Here is a 15,414-nt window from a genome sequence, read left to right on the forward strand (position 1 = left end):
AAGGGTGGGGGTTAAAACCAGTCAGGGCACCCATTTTCAAGAAGAAGCAATCAATGAATGTATAAATAAGTGGAACAACAAAACTCGATGTATCTCTCTCTCTAAAATCAATTTTTAAAAATTAATGAGTGGGGGAAAAGTGATGGTGGTGTGTAGCTTAAAGGGTCTCCAACCCCCGTCAGTGTTCTGACAAAACAGGCATTGCACTTGGAGGAAGGATTACTGGTCCCTTCATCCTTTCCCCTATTGGGGTAGGATGATATTTGCAAAGGGAGCCAAGAATCTCCCTCAAGTTTCTTTATGGGTCAGTCAGCGTGGGGTGGGAACGCTTGGGGCCGGCTGGTATTTGGTGATCAACCCTTTCATCGTGGGGAGAAACCAGGGCTGGGGCTGGAGATCCTCTGGGCTTTGTCTGACAGGGCAGAGCGCCCTCTCTTGATCAAAGGCGGGAATAGATCTGGCCCAGAGTTGCTGGGGAGGGCCTCACTGGATTTCATTACTTGTCAGGTGCCCTTCTCTTTGCTGAAATTCCCCAAATCGGCTCTGGGTAACAAAGTTTGGGGCCAAGGATGGGACAAAACTGGTTTAATGTTTTAGAGGGGTGAGGCTGGATAATTCGGCCGAGAAGGAGAGACTGGGGTCAAGAAATGAGAGAATTCGGGGCTTTGCTCAATTAATCTTCTGTTCTTTCAACAGGTGATGGAACGCAGCGGAGAGGTAAGGTAACTAGGCGGCTTATCCAACGGGTCAAACCCGTTTGTACAGGGCTCTTCCGGTTGTCCCCACGCATCCGGAATTAGTGGAACAGATGAGGGCTAGAGAGGCTTGGCATGAGGGGACACCGGATTGAGGAGAAGAGCCCAGGGCCTGGGTCTGCAGAAGCGGGGAGGAGCCAGCAGAGGATCTGGGCGCAGTTTCCTTCCCAAGTTCCGCCCCAAGCGCGCCGGCCCCGCCCCCCGCCGTCCCACTCCCCTCCCCGCCGCTTCCCCCCTCCCCGCCACTCCTCCCCTCCACCCCCCACCCCCGCCTCCCGGCCGGGCCTGGGCTACCCTCCGGGTCCCCACACCCCTCCGCTCCTGGCCTGCGCTAGCGTTGCTGTTCGCAACCGCCTCCTTGGTGAGTATGGGGATGGGTGTGCTGGACCGCTGGGCAGCCCCAGTTGGGGGAGCTGGGCCACGTGGTCCAGCCTCCACAGGGCCCGTCCCTAACTCGGAGTCCTGGTACCTACGCAGGAACTGCTGCTGTCCTACCTTGCTGAGCTGACCCCTTTCCCCTATCTGGGGCTGGGTGTGCAGAGGCTGAGCTCTCCCTTCTTAACACCACATGGACTCCTGCTCCGCATTCCTCCATAGGTGCCTGGAAATGCTTGTGTTGCGACCTAGCCGGCGGCTCAGTGGTTAGAGCATGGGCCCGCGGACTGAAAGGTCTGGGTTAGATTCCGGTGGGCTGGTCAAGGGCAAGGGCACTACCTCAGTTGCAGGTTCTATCCCTGGCCCCCATGCAGGAAGCAACGTCTCATTGATTTTTTTTTTCTTTCTAAGAATCAATGGAAAAAAATATCCTCAGGCGAGGATTAACAACAAAAAAACATACACAAAACAAGCAGGTGTTGGAGGGGAGGAGGGTTTGGAATCCAATATATTAGTTTCAAATCTCAGCTGACATTTATTAGCATGTGCTCTTGAGCAAATGTTTTTAGCCTCCCTGAGCCTTTCCTCTTCTGTAAAATGGAAATAAATACCGGCCATAGTGCCTACCTCATAGAATTATAGTGAGGATTAAAAGAAACTATATGTAGTGCCTAGATTCAGAAGGCATCTAGTAACTGTGGATTAGGACTGGAAGCTGAGATCTTTAGAGACCCTTGAGATGAGGTAGGGGTATTCCTACGAAAGCTGTTTTCAACTAAGCAATACCTACAAGGAAGTTAGAGCTAACTGGGGCTGAACAGCTGACCTTCAGGTAGTGAGCTTCCTGTTCTGGAGGAGTTGAATGTCCAAGTTGGAATGGTCTTATCTAAAACACATGATCCCCATGTTGAACAACTGTGGAAATAGGCCCAGAATGGTTAGGTGACGTGCCCAAGGTCACACAGCTAAGAAGGAGGCCATGCATATCTTGAAGATGTGGAACAGCCTGTTCTTACAACTTCCTTATCACCCCCTGCTTTGAGCAGTAACTTTCATAACTTTTCATTCCTTGAGAATATGGTGTTCAGTTTGGGGACCCCATGGTTCCTGAGGGATCTGTAGCAACTGGCTTCAGGAAGGGATTTTAGGAGGGACTACTGCTATAAGCACAGAATCTGAATTTGGTCTGGGAGGGGAAGGTGTTCCCTCTCCAGAGCCTTGAGAGAACTCATCCATTTGGATGACCAAGGAATTTGTTTGATTGGAGAGGCTCACCAGAGCCACTTCCTACTCCCCTGAGAGACCCTGGGTCCCTAAAGGAAGAAAGGAGTTTGAGCCGATCCGGTTTGGCTCAGTGGATAGAGCAACGGCCTGCGGACTGAAGGGTCCCAGGTTCGATTCCAGTCAAAGGCATGTACCTTGGTTATGGGCACATCCCCAGTAGGGGGCGTGCAGGAGGCAGCTGATCGATCTCTCTCATTGATGTTTCTAACTCTCTATCCCTCTCCCTTCTTCTCTGTAAAAAATCAATAAAATATATTTTAAAAAAGAAAGAAAGGAAAGAAAGAAAGAAAGAAAGAAAGAAAGAAAGAAAGAAAGAAAGAAAGAAAGAAAGAAAGGAGTTTGAGCAATTGGGATAGGCTGCCTGACAGGTCCTACCAGAGAGGTGGGCGGAGAAGATAGATGACAATGTGGAGGCATATTTTCCTGGCTGGTTCCGGAAGGCCAGGAGGCCAGCCTATGGCAGTCGGGTTCTTCCGGAGGGTGGAACTAGAAGGGAGAGTCCTGTGGGTGGAGCCCAGAAGAGTTGGGACTTCATCTGGTGAGGCCCTTGAGTCCAGAAGAGTAAGTTATCTATGTATCTGGAACCAGCCCTAGTTTGGCAACAAGAAGCCTAAGTGGTGAGGATGGCTTTCCCTCCGGCCCAGCATATTGCTTTGAGGAAGGGCCTTCTCTCTGTGTCTTGGTTTCTCTGTCTTTACAATGGGAACAGGGATGACTGACTCATCTATATAGGGTTTGGTTTTTACCTTTCTGCCCAGATTTCTGACCCAAGAGGTAGGGGGTCAATGAAGACCAGAGTTTCAGTTTGTGACCCTGTGACCCTGAACAGGTTCCTGCTCCTTCTCTTGGCCTCAACTTCTCCTTCTCTACACAGGGGGTTCTGGGCTAGGATTGCTGCTGTATATTTGGCTATTATAGTTCCTGACCTTAGTTAATCTCATCTGAGCGGGGAGTCACATTCCTCAGGAGCCCTTACCTACTATCCAGAGGGGTGGACAGGCCCCTGGGCACTGGCAAGCCTCCAGAAGCTGACTAGGCAGCTTTCTTCAGTCAACAGCAAGCCCATGTCAGCACCAGGCCTGATTCTGCAAAGCCTTTCACTCTCAGAGCATGTGAGGCAGCAGGCGGGGACAAGTAGGGAGCCGAAGTTCTGTTGGTTTCCATGGAGTCCTTGCTGCTGTGGATTGTGGTGCAGGCACACAGGGCACACAGAGCCTGGGAAGGGACTAAGGGTGCAGTGGGACCCTGGGCCAGTAGGTAAAGCAGTGAGAGCTGATGGGAGGCCCTGAAGCATGAAAGCTCAAGGACTTGGGGGGTAGAGATGGACCTTTCTGCCTGCTAGAAGGCTTATAGGATTGGTTCCTGAAATAAGAGAGACTAGTTAAACCAGTTCCTGTAGTCCTAGGCATAGGGAAGAGGAGGTCTTCCAATCTATTCACATTTCATTGCAGCACAGGTCTGCTTCACTGTCCTCTGAAATTGAGGGTAAACGTTCTCATGGGTTTCCAAGTCAGTCTTCCTCATCTAGGAGAGGAGCTGTCCAAGCTTGGGGGCTAGATGGCTTCCTTCTGGGAGGACTGAGCACGAGAGCTGACTTCACCTTGCTGCCTTGGGCCCTGACAACACACCCCTCCATCCCCAGGTCTGACAAGATGTACCAGGTTCCACTGTCACTGGACCGGGATGGGACCCTGTTCCGACTCCGCCTCACCATGGTGGCACTGGGCACAGTCTGCTGTCCACTTATCGCCTTCCTCTTCTGCATCCTCTGGTCCCTGCTCTTCCACTTCAAGGAGACTACGGCTACACACTGTGGGGTAGGGATTGGGGGCACTGATACCTCATATTGGATTTATTTTGGATCCTGGTTCTTTTGTGACAGGATAAGCAGGGGGGTCCATCAAACATACTGGACTGCTGGGGGGATGCCTGCAAATTGAGGTCACAAGGATTAGTCTCCCTCTACCTTCATGGAGGTTGCTGGGGGCTGGGGGCTGAAGTTGGGCAGCTGCAGCAGAACCAAATCCTTCATAGAGGGGCAGATTCAGGAGACGCAGAGTTCCTGGGGGGTGGAGAGAGAACAGGACTAGGCTAGAGGGCATTTGGAGCCTCTTAGTGTGGCACTGTGGGCTTGTGCCAGTTTCTATGGGAATGTGATTGTGTATATGTGTGTGTAACTGAAAGGGACATGACTATAATGGCTTTGAGTTGGGTATGTGTGTGGGAGAGACTGTATTTGTGCCTGTCTGGATGGGGATCTGATTATGAGTCTGTGTTCCGGGGTAGGTCCCATGCCCTCTGAGGTTTCATAGACGGCCGTGTACCCTCTGGACAGCAATATGGGATGGTGGGCCAGGAAGAAAAATGTGAGAATTCTTTCTCTATAGGAAATTGGAGTAAAGAGGGTGAGACCTGTGTTTACTTTTGTTATACTCCTAGTTTATCCACTAACTCTGTATATTACCTGAGACCACAATACTGAGCCTCCGTTTCCCCATGTCTACTAGTATAGAGCTCCGGGTAGAGGAAGAATAAGGTGATTTGTGAAATGTAAAGGGTGAGGAGCAGAAGGGAGAGGAGGAGAAGGAAATTGTCAGGGTGGAAGACAGAACAGGGGAGGAATTTACCTATGTGCTCTAAGTAGAAAAGAGGCAGGGCCTGGACATGGACTTTTTTTTTTTTTTTCTAATATATTTTATTGTTTTTTTACAGAGAGGAAGGGAGAGGGATAGAGAGTTAGAAACATCGATGAGAGAGAAACATCGATCAGCTGCCTCCTGCACACCCCCTACTGGGGATATGCCCGCAACCAAGGTACATGCCCTTGACCGGAATCGAACCTGGGACCCTTCAGTCCGCAGGCCGACACTCTATCCACTGAGCCAAACCGGTTAAGTCTGGACATGGACTTTTGCATTAGCCTCAGCAAGAGCTCTGAAGACTTCCAGTCCTATAAAGAGCATTTGCTCTAGAAAAAGGGCTGTGACTAGCAGTGGAGTCTGGCTGGGGGTAGAGGTGGGGCACTTCTTTTGTTCATAGGACTTGAAGTTTTCCCTCTTGATTTGTCAATGGGTAATCATGGGCCTTGAGCAATGGGTAGCCAGTCTGATAAAACCCAGGCTGGGAGCTATTAGAAAGAACAGAACTAGGAGAAAGAGGGTGACTAGGTGATCTAAGGGGGACCTAGTTCTAAGACCTAGTTCTCACCTTAGAAAAGATCCAAGACTACTTCTCATCTTAGATAATACACCAAATGTTTCTATTACCCTGGCCAATTCCTCTTCATTCTGCAACATCCTGCTGAGGTGTATCCTCCTCCAAAAAGCCTTCTTCAGCTTCCTTGGGGCAAACTTAACCACTCCCTCCTCTGGGTACCCACAGTACCCTGTATTCTCTCTCACACAGTTCTATCACCTTATATTTGTGTATCTTCCCCACCAGAATGCAAGCTCCTTGAAGGTGAGCAGTACATCTGAATCAGTATTTGTTGAATAAGTGAATAAGACCCCCAGCCCAGTGCTCTGGGAAAAGGAAGGCATGGTATAATGCAGTCATAGTCCATATAGAAAGTCATAATATTTGTACAGCATATGGAATTAAATGTAGGCTGTTTGCTCTGCCCTTCATAGCTGGCTCCGAGGGCTAATGGGAACAATAACCTCGGCATATCTGGCATATCTATGACCCATTCTTGGCATACTGGTTACATAGCTAAATTATAGGTAGCTGTAGGAGGGGTAGTTCTGGTCCCTCTGGGCAGAACTAGGCCTAGCAACCCTGGGGGTATTATGTTCCTACTCCCTGGGATTACCATGTTGGATCTCCCTGGGGATTTTTGTATATCCTCTGAATTTTTCACCCTGAATTTCCAAGGCATGGCCAACCCTAGGAATGAAAGAAGTAACCTTAGTTTAACATATCTATAATTAGATGACTTTACTTCTGCTTGCACATCCCCAGTTACTCGGAGTTTTCTTCCTCCCCAGGCAGCCTATTCTGACGAGGCTTAGTAGCTAACAATTAGCAAGCTCGCTCTTGTGAATCTCTGCTTCGGGAGCCTTAGAGCTACTCTTTCCTCCTGGTTTCCAGCCAGCCCTGCAGAGATGGGAGTCCGTGAGCCTACTCTTAGGTAGCATAACTCTAGTTCTTTCAGGCACTGTTAGCCACTGTTCTCTCCATGCTAGGCCCTAATCTGGGCATAGGTCTTCCTATGGACTGGGCAGTACAGGCAAAAACAGGACTGTTTCTTTCCTATTATAGACTGTTAGGCCTCTCTTAATGCAGCCTGAGCTGCCAATAGCTGTTTCTGCATCTGTCCAGGCTGGATACTGATAGCTCATATTCAGGCCTGTCTAGATCTCTTTTGGATCATGAATCTATTGTCCTAAGATTAGCTCTCCAATGATGCCCAACAACATACTCATTCCTATTCCAACAAAAAATGGTGAAATCCTATTCTGTTTTCTACTTTTCCCTTTCCAGAAACCTACCTGTATTGCTAGACAAACTCCCCACCCCCATCCCTGGCAAGGAAGCTGTTGTGAGCTGACCTTAGCCACTATCTCTTCTTACCTTTTCAGAGTGTTCCAAAATTGATGATGTGGCCTTATTGGTCCTAGGAAGGTTGTCTGCCTGAGCAGGCGTGGAGATCTGGGAACTCTGTGGGCGGGAAGGCCGGCCCTGGGGAGCTGGGGGTGGGACCCTCTAGTCTTGAAACAGTCTCAGTCTGGCTAAAGCCCTCAACCCAAGCTCCGGACCCTTCAGCACCCAGTGTGAGTGTTGCTCAGTGAACCCCTCCCTCCCCCAGCCCTTCCCCTGTCCCAATCCCTGATGGTGAGCTAGACTAATGGACTGGGATTTCCTAATGGAGGGAGGTATGAGTCCCAAGGGGAGATTTGGTCTTGGGCATTTTAATACAAAATCATCTTTGTCTATCCCCCCCGCCCCCCCGTTTCCCTCCTCCCTCCCCCGGTCCCCGAAGGGAGCCTAGCTCGAGAGGTCATGGTGGTTGGGACAGTAGGGGGTAGAAAGGGAGTTCTTTGCCTAGAGGGAGAAGGGAGCAGAAGCAGCCCAGTTCCCTGGGTCTAGGTCTGTCCATCTGGGTGTGGTCCAACACAGCAGGCTCAAGCCAAGTAGAGAAGGTTTCCATGATCCTCAGATTCCTGTAAACCTTGAAGTGGGTGACATGGCCTTCTTAGAGAGAAAGGAGATAGAAGTCTGGGCCTCAGAGGGACCCTGGTATCTTGAGATCAGGGTATACTACTGGCCTGAGGCTTGGATCATTCTGAGCCTGGGGGTGGGATGGCTGGTAGCCTGTGGTCCCATTGAAGTAGGTCTGGGGTACGCCCACTGTTCCTAGTTGAACATGGGTAAAGAGCTGGAATGTGGTCAGACAGGGTCAGTGGGAGGGTTTGGGCCAGTCTGAGCTAGGGTCCTTTTTCTAGGATCCTTGACCGGAAGAAAGCCTTGATTGGAGCCTTAAGCTGCCAGGTGGCAAGAGGCCTTAGTCCTAATGATTGATCCTGGCATAGTGCTGAGCCTCAGTCTCCCATTCTGTGGAATGGGAATAATAACCCTTCCACCTCTGACCCTTCTGAGTGGGTATGAAGGTAGTGAGAATGAGGTGGGCCATCAGAGCTTTCCTGTCCAGGCCACTAGGAGCCTCTATTTTCCAGACTCTTCAAGAGTGGCTGTATAGGATCAGTGTGCCAAGGGGATTCCTAAGAGCTGACCCTGTCTATATCTGCTGCTCTTATCTCATCTCCCTCTGCACCTCCTTTTCTTCTGCACTATTTTTCTTTTTTCCTTATGTTCTTCTATTCTTTTGACTCTTTCTATACCCCAAGTAGCGCTGGAAAAGGCCTTACTTTCCCATGCCTAGGTATCCCACCAGGCCCTATGTTGTATCCCTTGCCCTGCCTAGGCACCAGTTCCTACAGGATGTTCTCTGCGGCCTCCCAGCCCTTGGACCCTGATGGGACCATCTTCCGGCTTCGCTTCACAGCCATGCTCTGGTGGCTCATCACTTTCCCTGTGTTCGGTTTCTTCTTCTGCATCATCTGGTCCCTGATGTTCCACTTTGAGTACACGGTGGCCACTGACTGTGGGGTGAGTGCCATGCTCCCCAGCACTGGGTCAGAGCCAGGTCGGGAGATGGAGATAAGGGCAAAATCAAAGAGTAGGCACGAAGGTGGAGGGTTAGAGAGAGGGGGAAGAGATAAAAGGATGGTGGGGGGCAAATCAGAGTTGGGGAGGTTGGGGGGAGGGACTCAGAAAGTAGAGTCACAGTCGTCCAAGAGTAGAAGAGGATTGTAGGGAGTGCAAGGGAGCAAAGGGGAGAGGGTGAAGGGAAGGGAGTGGGAATAGGTAAGAGAGGTCATGAGAGGGAGAAGGAGAGTGAAGAAAGACCAGACTGGAAGGGAATCCAGGACTGAAGAAGTAAGATGAGGCCAGGAGCTAGGAGAAGTAACAGCTATAGCTCAGACTGGGGGCCTGACCTGAGAGGACCCCAGGCCCTGCTATGGGATATTCTAGCTTGGATTCTGTCTCTGGCCTCCCTGTGTCCACTCAGAGCTCTGCCAGCTAGAAACCTAGATGGACTTCCTGCCTCCAGGAGCAGTCCACCAGGCCTTTGTTGAGGACCCAGGAGTAGAGGTTCTATGTCAGGGGCATTGAATTGAACATGGACTTGCCCTTAGCATTTCATTCATACAGGAGATAGTCCTAGACCCAGACAGTCACTGCATGGTGAGCTAGGACTCCTTTTGTGATAAAAGGGAAGACAGGGATAGCAGGGCCCAGAGGAAGTACATAACCTAGCTTGGTCATTGGGGAAGACTTCCTTCCTTGAGGGAGCATTGTTGCTGTAGGGTGAAGAAGAATCTTTGTGAATGCCAACTTTCAACTTTTGGGGTGGGGGGTGGGGTTGATAACTTGATTTTATCCAGAAGGCAATGGGAAGCTTTGGAAAGATTTTAAACAGGAAAGGGGAAGGGAAAAAAGAAAGAAAACAAAACAAAACAAAAAACAGGAAAGGGACATGATCACTTTTGTGGTTTAGAAGACCAATCTGTCCCTAACCGGTTTGGCTCAGTGGATAGAGCGTCGGCCTGCTGACTGAAAGGTCCCGGGTTCGATTCCAGTCAAAGGCATGTACCTTGGTTGCGGGCATATCCCCAGTAGGGGGTGTGCAGGAGGCAGCTGATCAATGTTTCTCTCTCATCGATGTTTCTAACTCTCTATTCCCTCTCCCTTCTTCTCTGTAAAAAATCAATAAAATATATTTTTAAAAAAAGAAGACCAATCTGCCCCTGAAAGGATGGCAGGGGATAAGAGTAGGGAGACCAGTGAGGAGGCTAGTACAATAGCTCATGCTACTGGGGAGACGAGAGCTAAGATGGGGACTGTAAGGATAAACAGGAGGGATGGGGTTTAGAGAATAGAAAGTGGAAATGACAGGAGTGGGAGGTTTGTTTTTTTAAATATATTTTATTAATTTTTTACAGAGAGGAAGGGAGAGGGGTAGAGAGTTAGAAACATCGATGAGAGAGAAATGTCGATCAGCTGCCTCCTGCACACCTCCCACTGGGGATGTGCCCGCAACCAAGGTACATGTCCTTGACCGGAATCGAACCTGGGACCCTTCAGTCCGCAGGCCAGCATTTTATCCACTGAGCCAAACCGGTTAGGGCAGGCGTGGAAGTTTTTGACCAGTTGGCAAGCGGCAGGGTGCAGTAAGGTAAATAGGAAAGTGATCCGTAATTTCAGGGAACTTTTATCTGAGGCCAAAAATATGAATCTCTAATGATAAAAAAACTGGCCCTGACCGGTTTGGCTCAGTGGATAGAGCGTCGGCCTGCGGACTGAAGGGTCCCGGGTTCGATTCCGGTCAAGGGCCTGTACCTTGGTTGCGGACACATCCCCAGTAGGAGGTGTGCAGGAGGCGGCTGATTGATGTTTCTCTCTCATCAATGTTTCTAACTCTCTATCCCTCTCCCTTCCTCTCTGTAAAAAATCAATAAAATATATATTTTTTAAAAAATGATAAAAACTGAGATGCTAAGACAGGGAATATTTTGGGCCCCCTCCCTTTATATCATGTGAATTTCTGCCCTGGTTCCCTGCCACAGATCAACTAAGCCATGTCCTCCAGACCAAAGGGTTTCTATTCTTGGGGAAAGGGCTTATCTTCCCATCTCTCAGTACCCTTAGCTCTGGGCTCATGGTGAGGTTGGAGGTGAACTGTGTACCTGGTTTCTGATAGCTCCTGATGTTGCTTGTTGCTGGCATAGTTGGTGAGTGGGAAAATTGTGTGCTTGGTGTATGCGAGTATCTGTACTTGATATTGTGCGTGTGTGTGTGTGTGTGTGTGTGTGTGTGTGAGAGAGAGAGAGAGAGAGAGAGAGAGAGAGAGAGAGAGAGAGAGATAGAAGAGGCAATCCCTGCTCTTAGAACTCCGCCCTCATCCCTGGGTAGAGTTTGTGAGGACAGGATGGGCAGCCACAGGGCCCTAATTCTCTCTTCCTCCTGAGGCGTCTCCCGAACTCTGCCATCTCTACTCTTTACCTGTTTTCCAGCATTGGTCGGGGATGTGAGCCCTTAAATGCACTGGGCTCTTCCGTCCAAGCTTTAGAGGCTGGTCCTGTTCCTCTTAAATAGCTGAGATTGTGGCAGGAGTTTTCAGAATGAATATTCTAAGAAGTAAAGGCAACACTCCCAGAACCCTACTCAGAGGACCTACTCAGAGAGGCAGAAAAGTCAAATAAGGAGGCTTGGAGGTCTCAGAAGTGTCTGGTGAAGGACTCCCACCTCTCCCTCATACGCAGGCCATCTCATGATTAATAGTCACATAGTAGCTCACCACCTATTTGCAGGCTTTTCAGGGAAGTTTGTCATCTGAAAGCCATTCCTTGTACTAGATACTGCAGATGCTTTGCATACATTATATTTAATATTCACAATCACCCTGTAAGATAGGTAGTAGTATCCCTGTTTTGTCAATGAGGACATTGAAGCTCAGAGGTGAAGTGGCTTGCTCAAGGTTACCCCACTAATAGAGGCAGAGCTGGGCTGCAGACCCAGGTTTTTATGTCTCTAAAGCCTCCCTGCTGCCCCTTCACTGAATATGCAGAGTGAATATCTGAGCCTGGTCTCAAGCTATGCTATCTCCAGCCCTGGCCTTGAGAGCAGCACCCTCTCTGAGAGCTTTGCCCTTAGTTTCCTCTGACAGTGCTGATGGGAATCCATCTTCTTTTCTGTGAAGCCTACGAAGCCTCTGGTTGGTGCTTCTCTAGATCCATCCCTGCCCTGTGAGCTGCCTCCATCATGCCTACCTGACAAGCTGCTTTGGAGACCCAGTCCGTGTTTCCATTGGGAAAAAGGAAGGGATCTTGCAGAACTCCATCTCTGAAGACTGGTCCCACCATAATCACAGCAGGGTCATTCCCTCTCTAGGCTCTGGCACTGCTCTGGCCCTTATTGAAAGTCTAAAAAAAGTCCATGAAAAGTGGGCAACAGACTGGTAGGTTCCAGAGTCCTGGAATCTTTTAGAAATGCAGATTTTTAGATGCCAGACCTTCTGCACTCTCACACAGTCCCCAGTGAGTTATATCCATATTAAAGTTTGAGAAGCAGCTCCAGGCCCTCGAGTCCAAGAGAGCCTCCTCCTGGCATTCTTGTCCCCATAGAAGCTACTGTTACTCATCTCCCACCCTCTCACCCTCCCATACAAGCAACACAGCAATCCTTGCAGCTGTGTATTATCTCCTCCTCCTTCCTCAACTTGAAAAACTTATGCTCCAATTCCTTACGAAATGAGGAAACCCATTTTTGAGAAAGATGGATGGGAGAGATGTACAAGAGCAGGGTGACTACCACAGGTTAGGAGCATCACACTCTTAAACATGATCAGGGTGAGGGTTCCCTTCTGGGCAGCTCCCCCAGTATCTCACAGTATCTCCACCACTTAGGCACACCTGCCCAGAAAACAGTCAGGGGAACAGTTCAGTTGGGCAGTGAATCCAGCACTGTCCCAAGGAAGCTCAGATGGTCTCTGACCCATCCCTCATGGAACCTCTCACAGGGCCTTCCACTACTGGCTCAGAGAGTCTCTGAGCCTGTCTGCCTGTCTGCAGCTTTTCCTAGTCATGTGTAGGTTCCATGTGTAGGGAGATGGAGGTCACATATGCCCCTGGCTGGGGAGTGAGAACCAAGCACTTTGGGGAGCTGGGACCTGAAAAGGGAGGTGTCCAAGGAGAGCTCTGTGGGTACCTAAAGGAGGCCTTTCTGGAGCACAGCCTTCTGAGGGCCAGGTTGATGAGATGGAGAGAAGCATCTCCAGGTGGGTGGGTGTGGCAAGGGCCAGTGCCCACATGGGTCACAACTCTCTAGGTGCCCAATTACCTGCCTTCGGTGAGCTCTGCCATTGGTGGGGAGGTGCCCCAGCGCTACGTGTGGCGCTTCTGCATCGGCCTGCACTCGGCACCCCGCTTCATGGTGGCCTTCGCCTACTGGAACCACTACCTCAGCTGCACCTCCCCGTGTCCTAGCTACCAACTGCTTTGCCAGCTCAACTTCGGCCTCAACATCGTCGAGAACCTCGCGCTGCTAGTGCTCACCTATGTCTCCTCTTCCGAGGACTTCAGTGGGTGACCTGAGGAGGGAAGGAGAGTGGGGAAGGAAGGGTTCTGGGAGGGGATGCCCCTGCCCCTCCCTTACTCCGACTTTCAGATGTAGAGTTCGGGTGCTCCCTGCAATGAGCGCTCCCAACCCTCCTCTCTCCCTCCAGCTATCCACGAAAACGCTTTCATTGTGTTCATCGCAGCATCCCTCAGTCACATGCTCCTCACCTGTATTATCTGGCGGCTGACCAAGAAGCACACAGTAAGTCAGGAGGTATGGTCTACCCCTAAGGTAGACCTGGGGCTCCAGGTGCACAGAGGACAATCAAGGAGACCTGTCCTCTGGATGCGGCTAATGGTGAGGTGGGAACTGGAGTTCTAATTGGAATCTTGGCTGAGGCTGGGACTTGAGGATAAGGGGAGGGTAACTGGTCAGAATTGGGTCGTATGGGAGACTGGAGAAGAGAAGAGATGGAGGCTCCAAATGGAGTAGAATGAGGGGCATGGGTTAGGAAGACGTGTCAGGGTCTGTGGTCTGTAATAATTACAATTGCACACCACTACCACCACCACCACCATCACACACCTTTTTTCTTCCCAGTATCTGGAGGTATTGGGTTGGTTGGTTGACTCCAAGTAACTTTCATATTCCCAAAGTGGGAGGGGCAGGGACACCACTGCTCCTTGGCCCCATTATACCCCAAATGCAGGGATGTCAACATGCCCATCATTCCTGCTGCCCCTGCCTGTGCCCCCTTCCATGACCAAGGTTGGGGAGACTGGTCCTCAGAGTTGGGGTTAACAGGAGAGGCCACCAGCACATATCCAACAAGCTGCAGAGTGATCAGACAGCCTATCCTCTAGGATCAGAAGTCCTACAACTGGAAACAGCGGCTCTTCATCATCAACTTCTTCTCCTTCTTCACGGCGCTGGCTGTCTACTTTCGGCACAACATGTATTGTGAGGCTGGAGGTGAGGCCAGGCTAGGATCCTTAGATGGTCATAGGACAATTGGGGTTCCTATAGTGTGCAGTATGGTGGTGTGCTCCCTGTGTAGTGATGTAGTGGTGATTTATCAAGAGGCCCCAGGTCAGGGGGAAGGTGGGGACAGGAGGCTCACCATGCCCTTCCTTGTGTCCTCAAAACAGTGTACACCATCTTTGCCATCCTGGAATACACTGTTGTCCTAACCAACATGGCATTCCACATGACAGCCTGGTGGGACTTCGGGAACAAGGAGCTTCTCATTACCTCCCTGCCTGAGGAAAAGCGGTTCTAAACCCTTCTCTCCTGCAGAGGAGGCCCACTGCCCAGAAACTAGAAACGAGATAACCACTCTGGCCTTCCCTACCTCCTGTGTCCTCTCTGGGCCCTACCAAAGTGGGGGAGGGAAGAAGAAAGGAGGAAGGGCACAGGACATGGCTTTACCCACCCCATGTGAAGGTATAGGGACCTTCAAGCAGCATCACCCTTACCTGAGAAGCCCCAAGAAGCTGAGGTGGCAGGAGAGCTCCATCTGGTGCTAAAAAAAAAGTCCTGAGGTTCGTAACCACCATCTGGTTCTTGGCCTTAAGATAGCCACCTCTCATTGAGGTCAGGGACCACTAAGCAGTGGCTGCCACCTGAAAACCACAGCCATTGTCTTCCTGTGGTCATTCACTTGGCTCATGTCTCTAATAATGTATTCTGCACACCCTGCTAAGGCTGCCAGATGGTCTAGTCCTGACTTCATTTCTGATGATGGGGGGTGGGCAGGCTGCATGATTTCCAAGGGCTCTGCCAGCCTGTGCTTCTGATATCACCTTGTGGAGGTGGTGATCTGTACCCGAAGGCTGACTGCTCCAGAAAAAGCACTGGCACAGTATGTTTCTCTTCCCTTCTGAAATCTCTGGCTTACAGACTCATCCTCCTTGGCAAAAGTGTGGGGTGGAAGGGCCAGAGGCAGATTCCAACCCCCACTGGTGCCCCTTCCCCAACCTCCCTACTATCCCAGGCTCTGAGCTCTTTTGATTGTGCATTTTATTTCAAAGGAAAATAAATTTTTTTTTTGCCAACAGTCTGGGCTAGGCTTGCTTGTCTTTGGGCTTATCTCTTATGGAACTGAGGTGAGGGACAAGCTCCAAGGATGGAGGGAATAAATCCATGGCAGGTTGATTCCACATGGTGCCCCACTACCTCCTTACGCCTAGAGTCTCCTATGGCTGATCTAAGCCCGTTTTGTAATGACTCCAGGCCTGGAAGCTGAGATACCTGGGGGTCTTGGGTGGAGGTAAAGGCTTGAGTTCTCGCCCCAACGGCTAGTTAAGATCTTTCCCTTTGGGGATGTAAACAGCTCAGATTCAAGACCACTAAGAACACCTGCCTGCAGGCTGATGGCTCT

At 50.3% G+C, this 15,414-nt stretch overlaps 1 protein-coding gene across 8 annotated transcripts in view; it reads left to right on the forward strand.

Moving 5' to 3' along the window:
• PGAP2 (post-GPI attachment to proteins 2) overlaps positions 1–15,090 on the forward strand; it is a 19,338-nt gene extending 4,248 nt beyond the window's left edge. For 2 of the 8 annotated variants that reach the window (XM_014460734.2, XM_023758796.1), the window contains exons 2-7: positions 697–717; positions 4,057–4,231; positions 12,804–13,056; positions 13,201–13,295; positions 13,898–14,006; positions 14,183–15,090. In XM_014460734.2, the coding sequence (XP_014316220.1) occupies positions 4,067–4,231; positions 12,804–13,056; positions 13,201–13,295; positions 13,898–14,006; positions 14,183–14,313 (753 nt within the window). In that variant the 5' untranslated portion in view covers positions 697–717; positions 4,057–4,066 and the 3' untranslated portion in view covers positions 14,314–15,090. Of the gene's footprint in view, positions 1–696; positions 718–1,403; positions 1,425–4,056; positions 4,232–5,949; positions 5,955–8,337; positions 8,523–12,803; positions 13,057–13,200; positions 13,296–13,897; positions 14,007–14,182 lie in introns of those variants that run through there. The other 6 variants (XM_023758799.1, XM_023758797.1, XM_023758793.1 and 3 more) reach the window with 6 other exon arrangements.
• The last annotated feature ends 324 nt before the right edge of the window (positions 15,091–15,414 follow it).

The sequence above is a fragment of the Myotis lucifugus genome, unplaced genomic scaffold, assembly GCF_000147115.1.
Source record: "Myotis lucifugus unplaced genomic scaffold, Myoluc2.0 scaffold_138, whole genome shotgun sequence".
Classification (NCBI taxonomy): Eukaryota; Metazoa; Chordata; class Mammalia; order Chiroptera; family Vespertilionidae; genus Myotis; species Myotis lucifugus.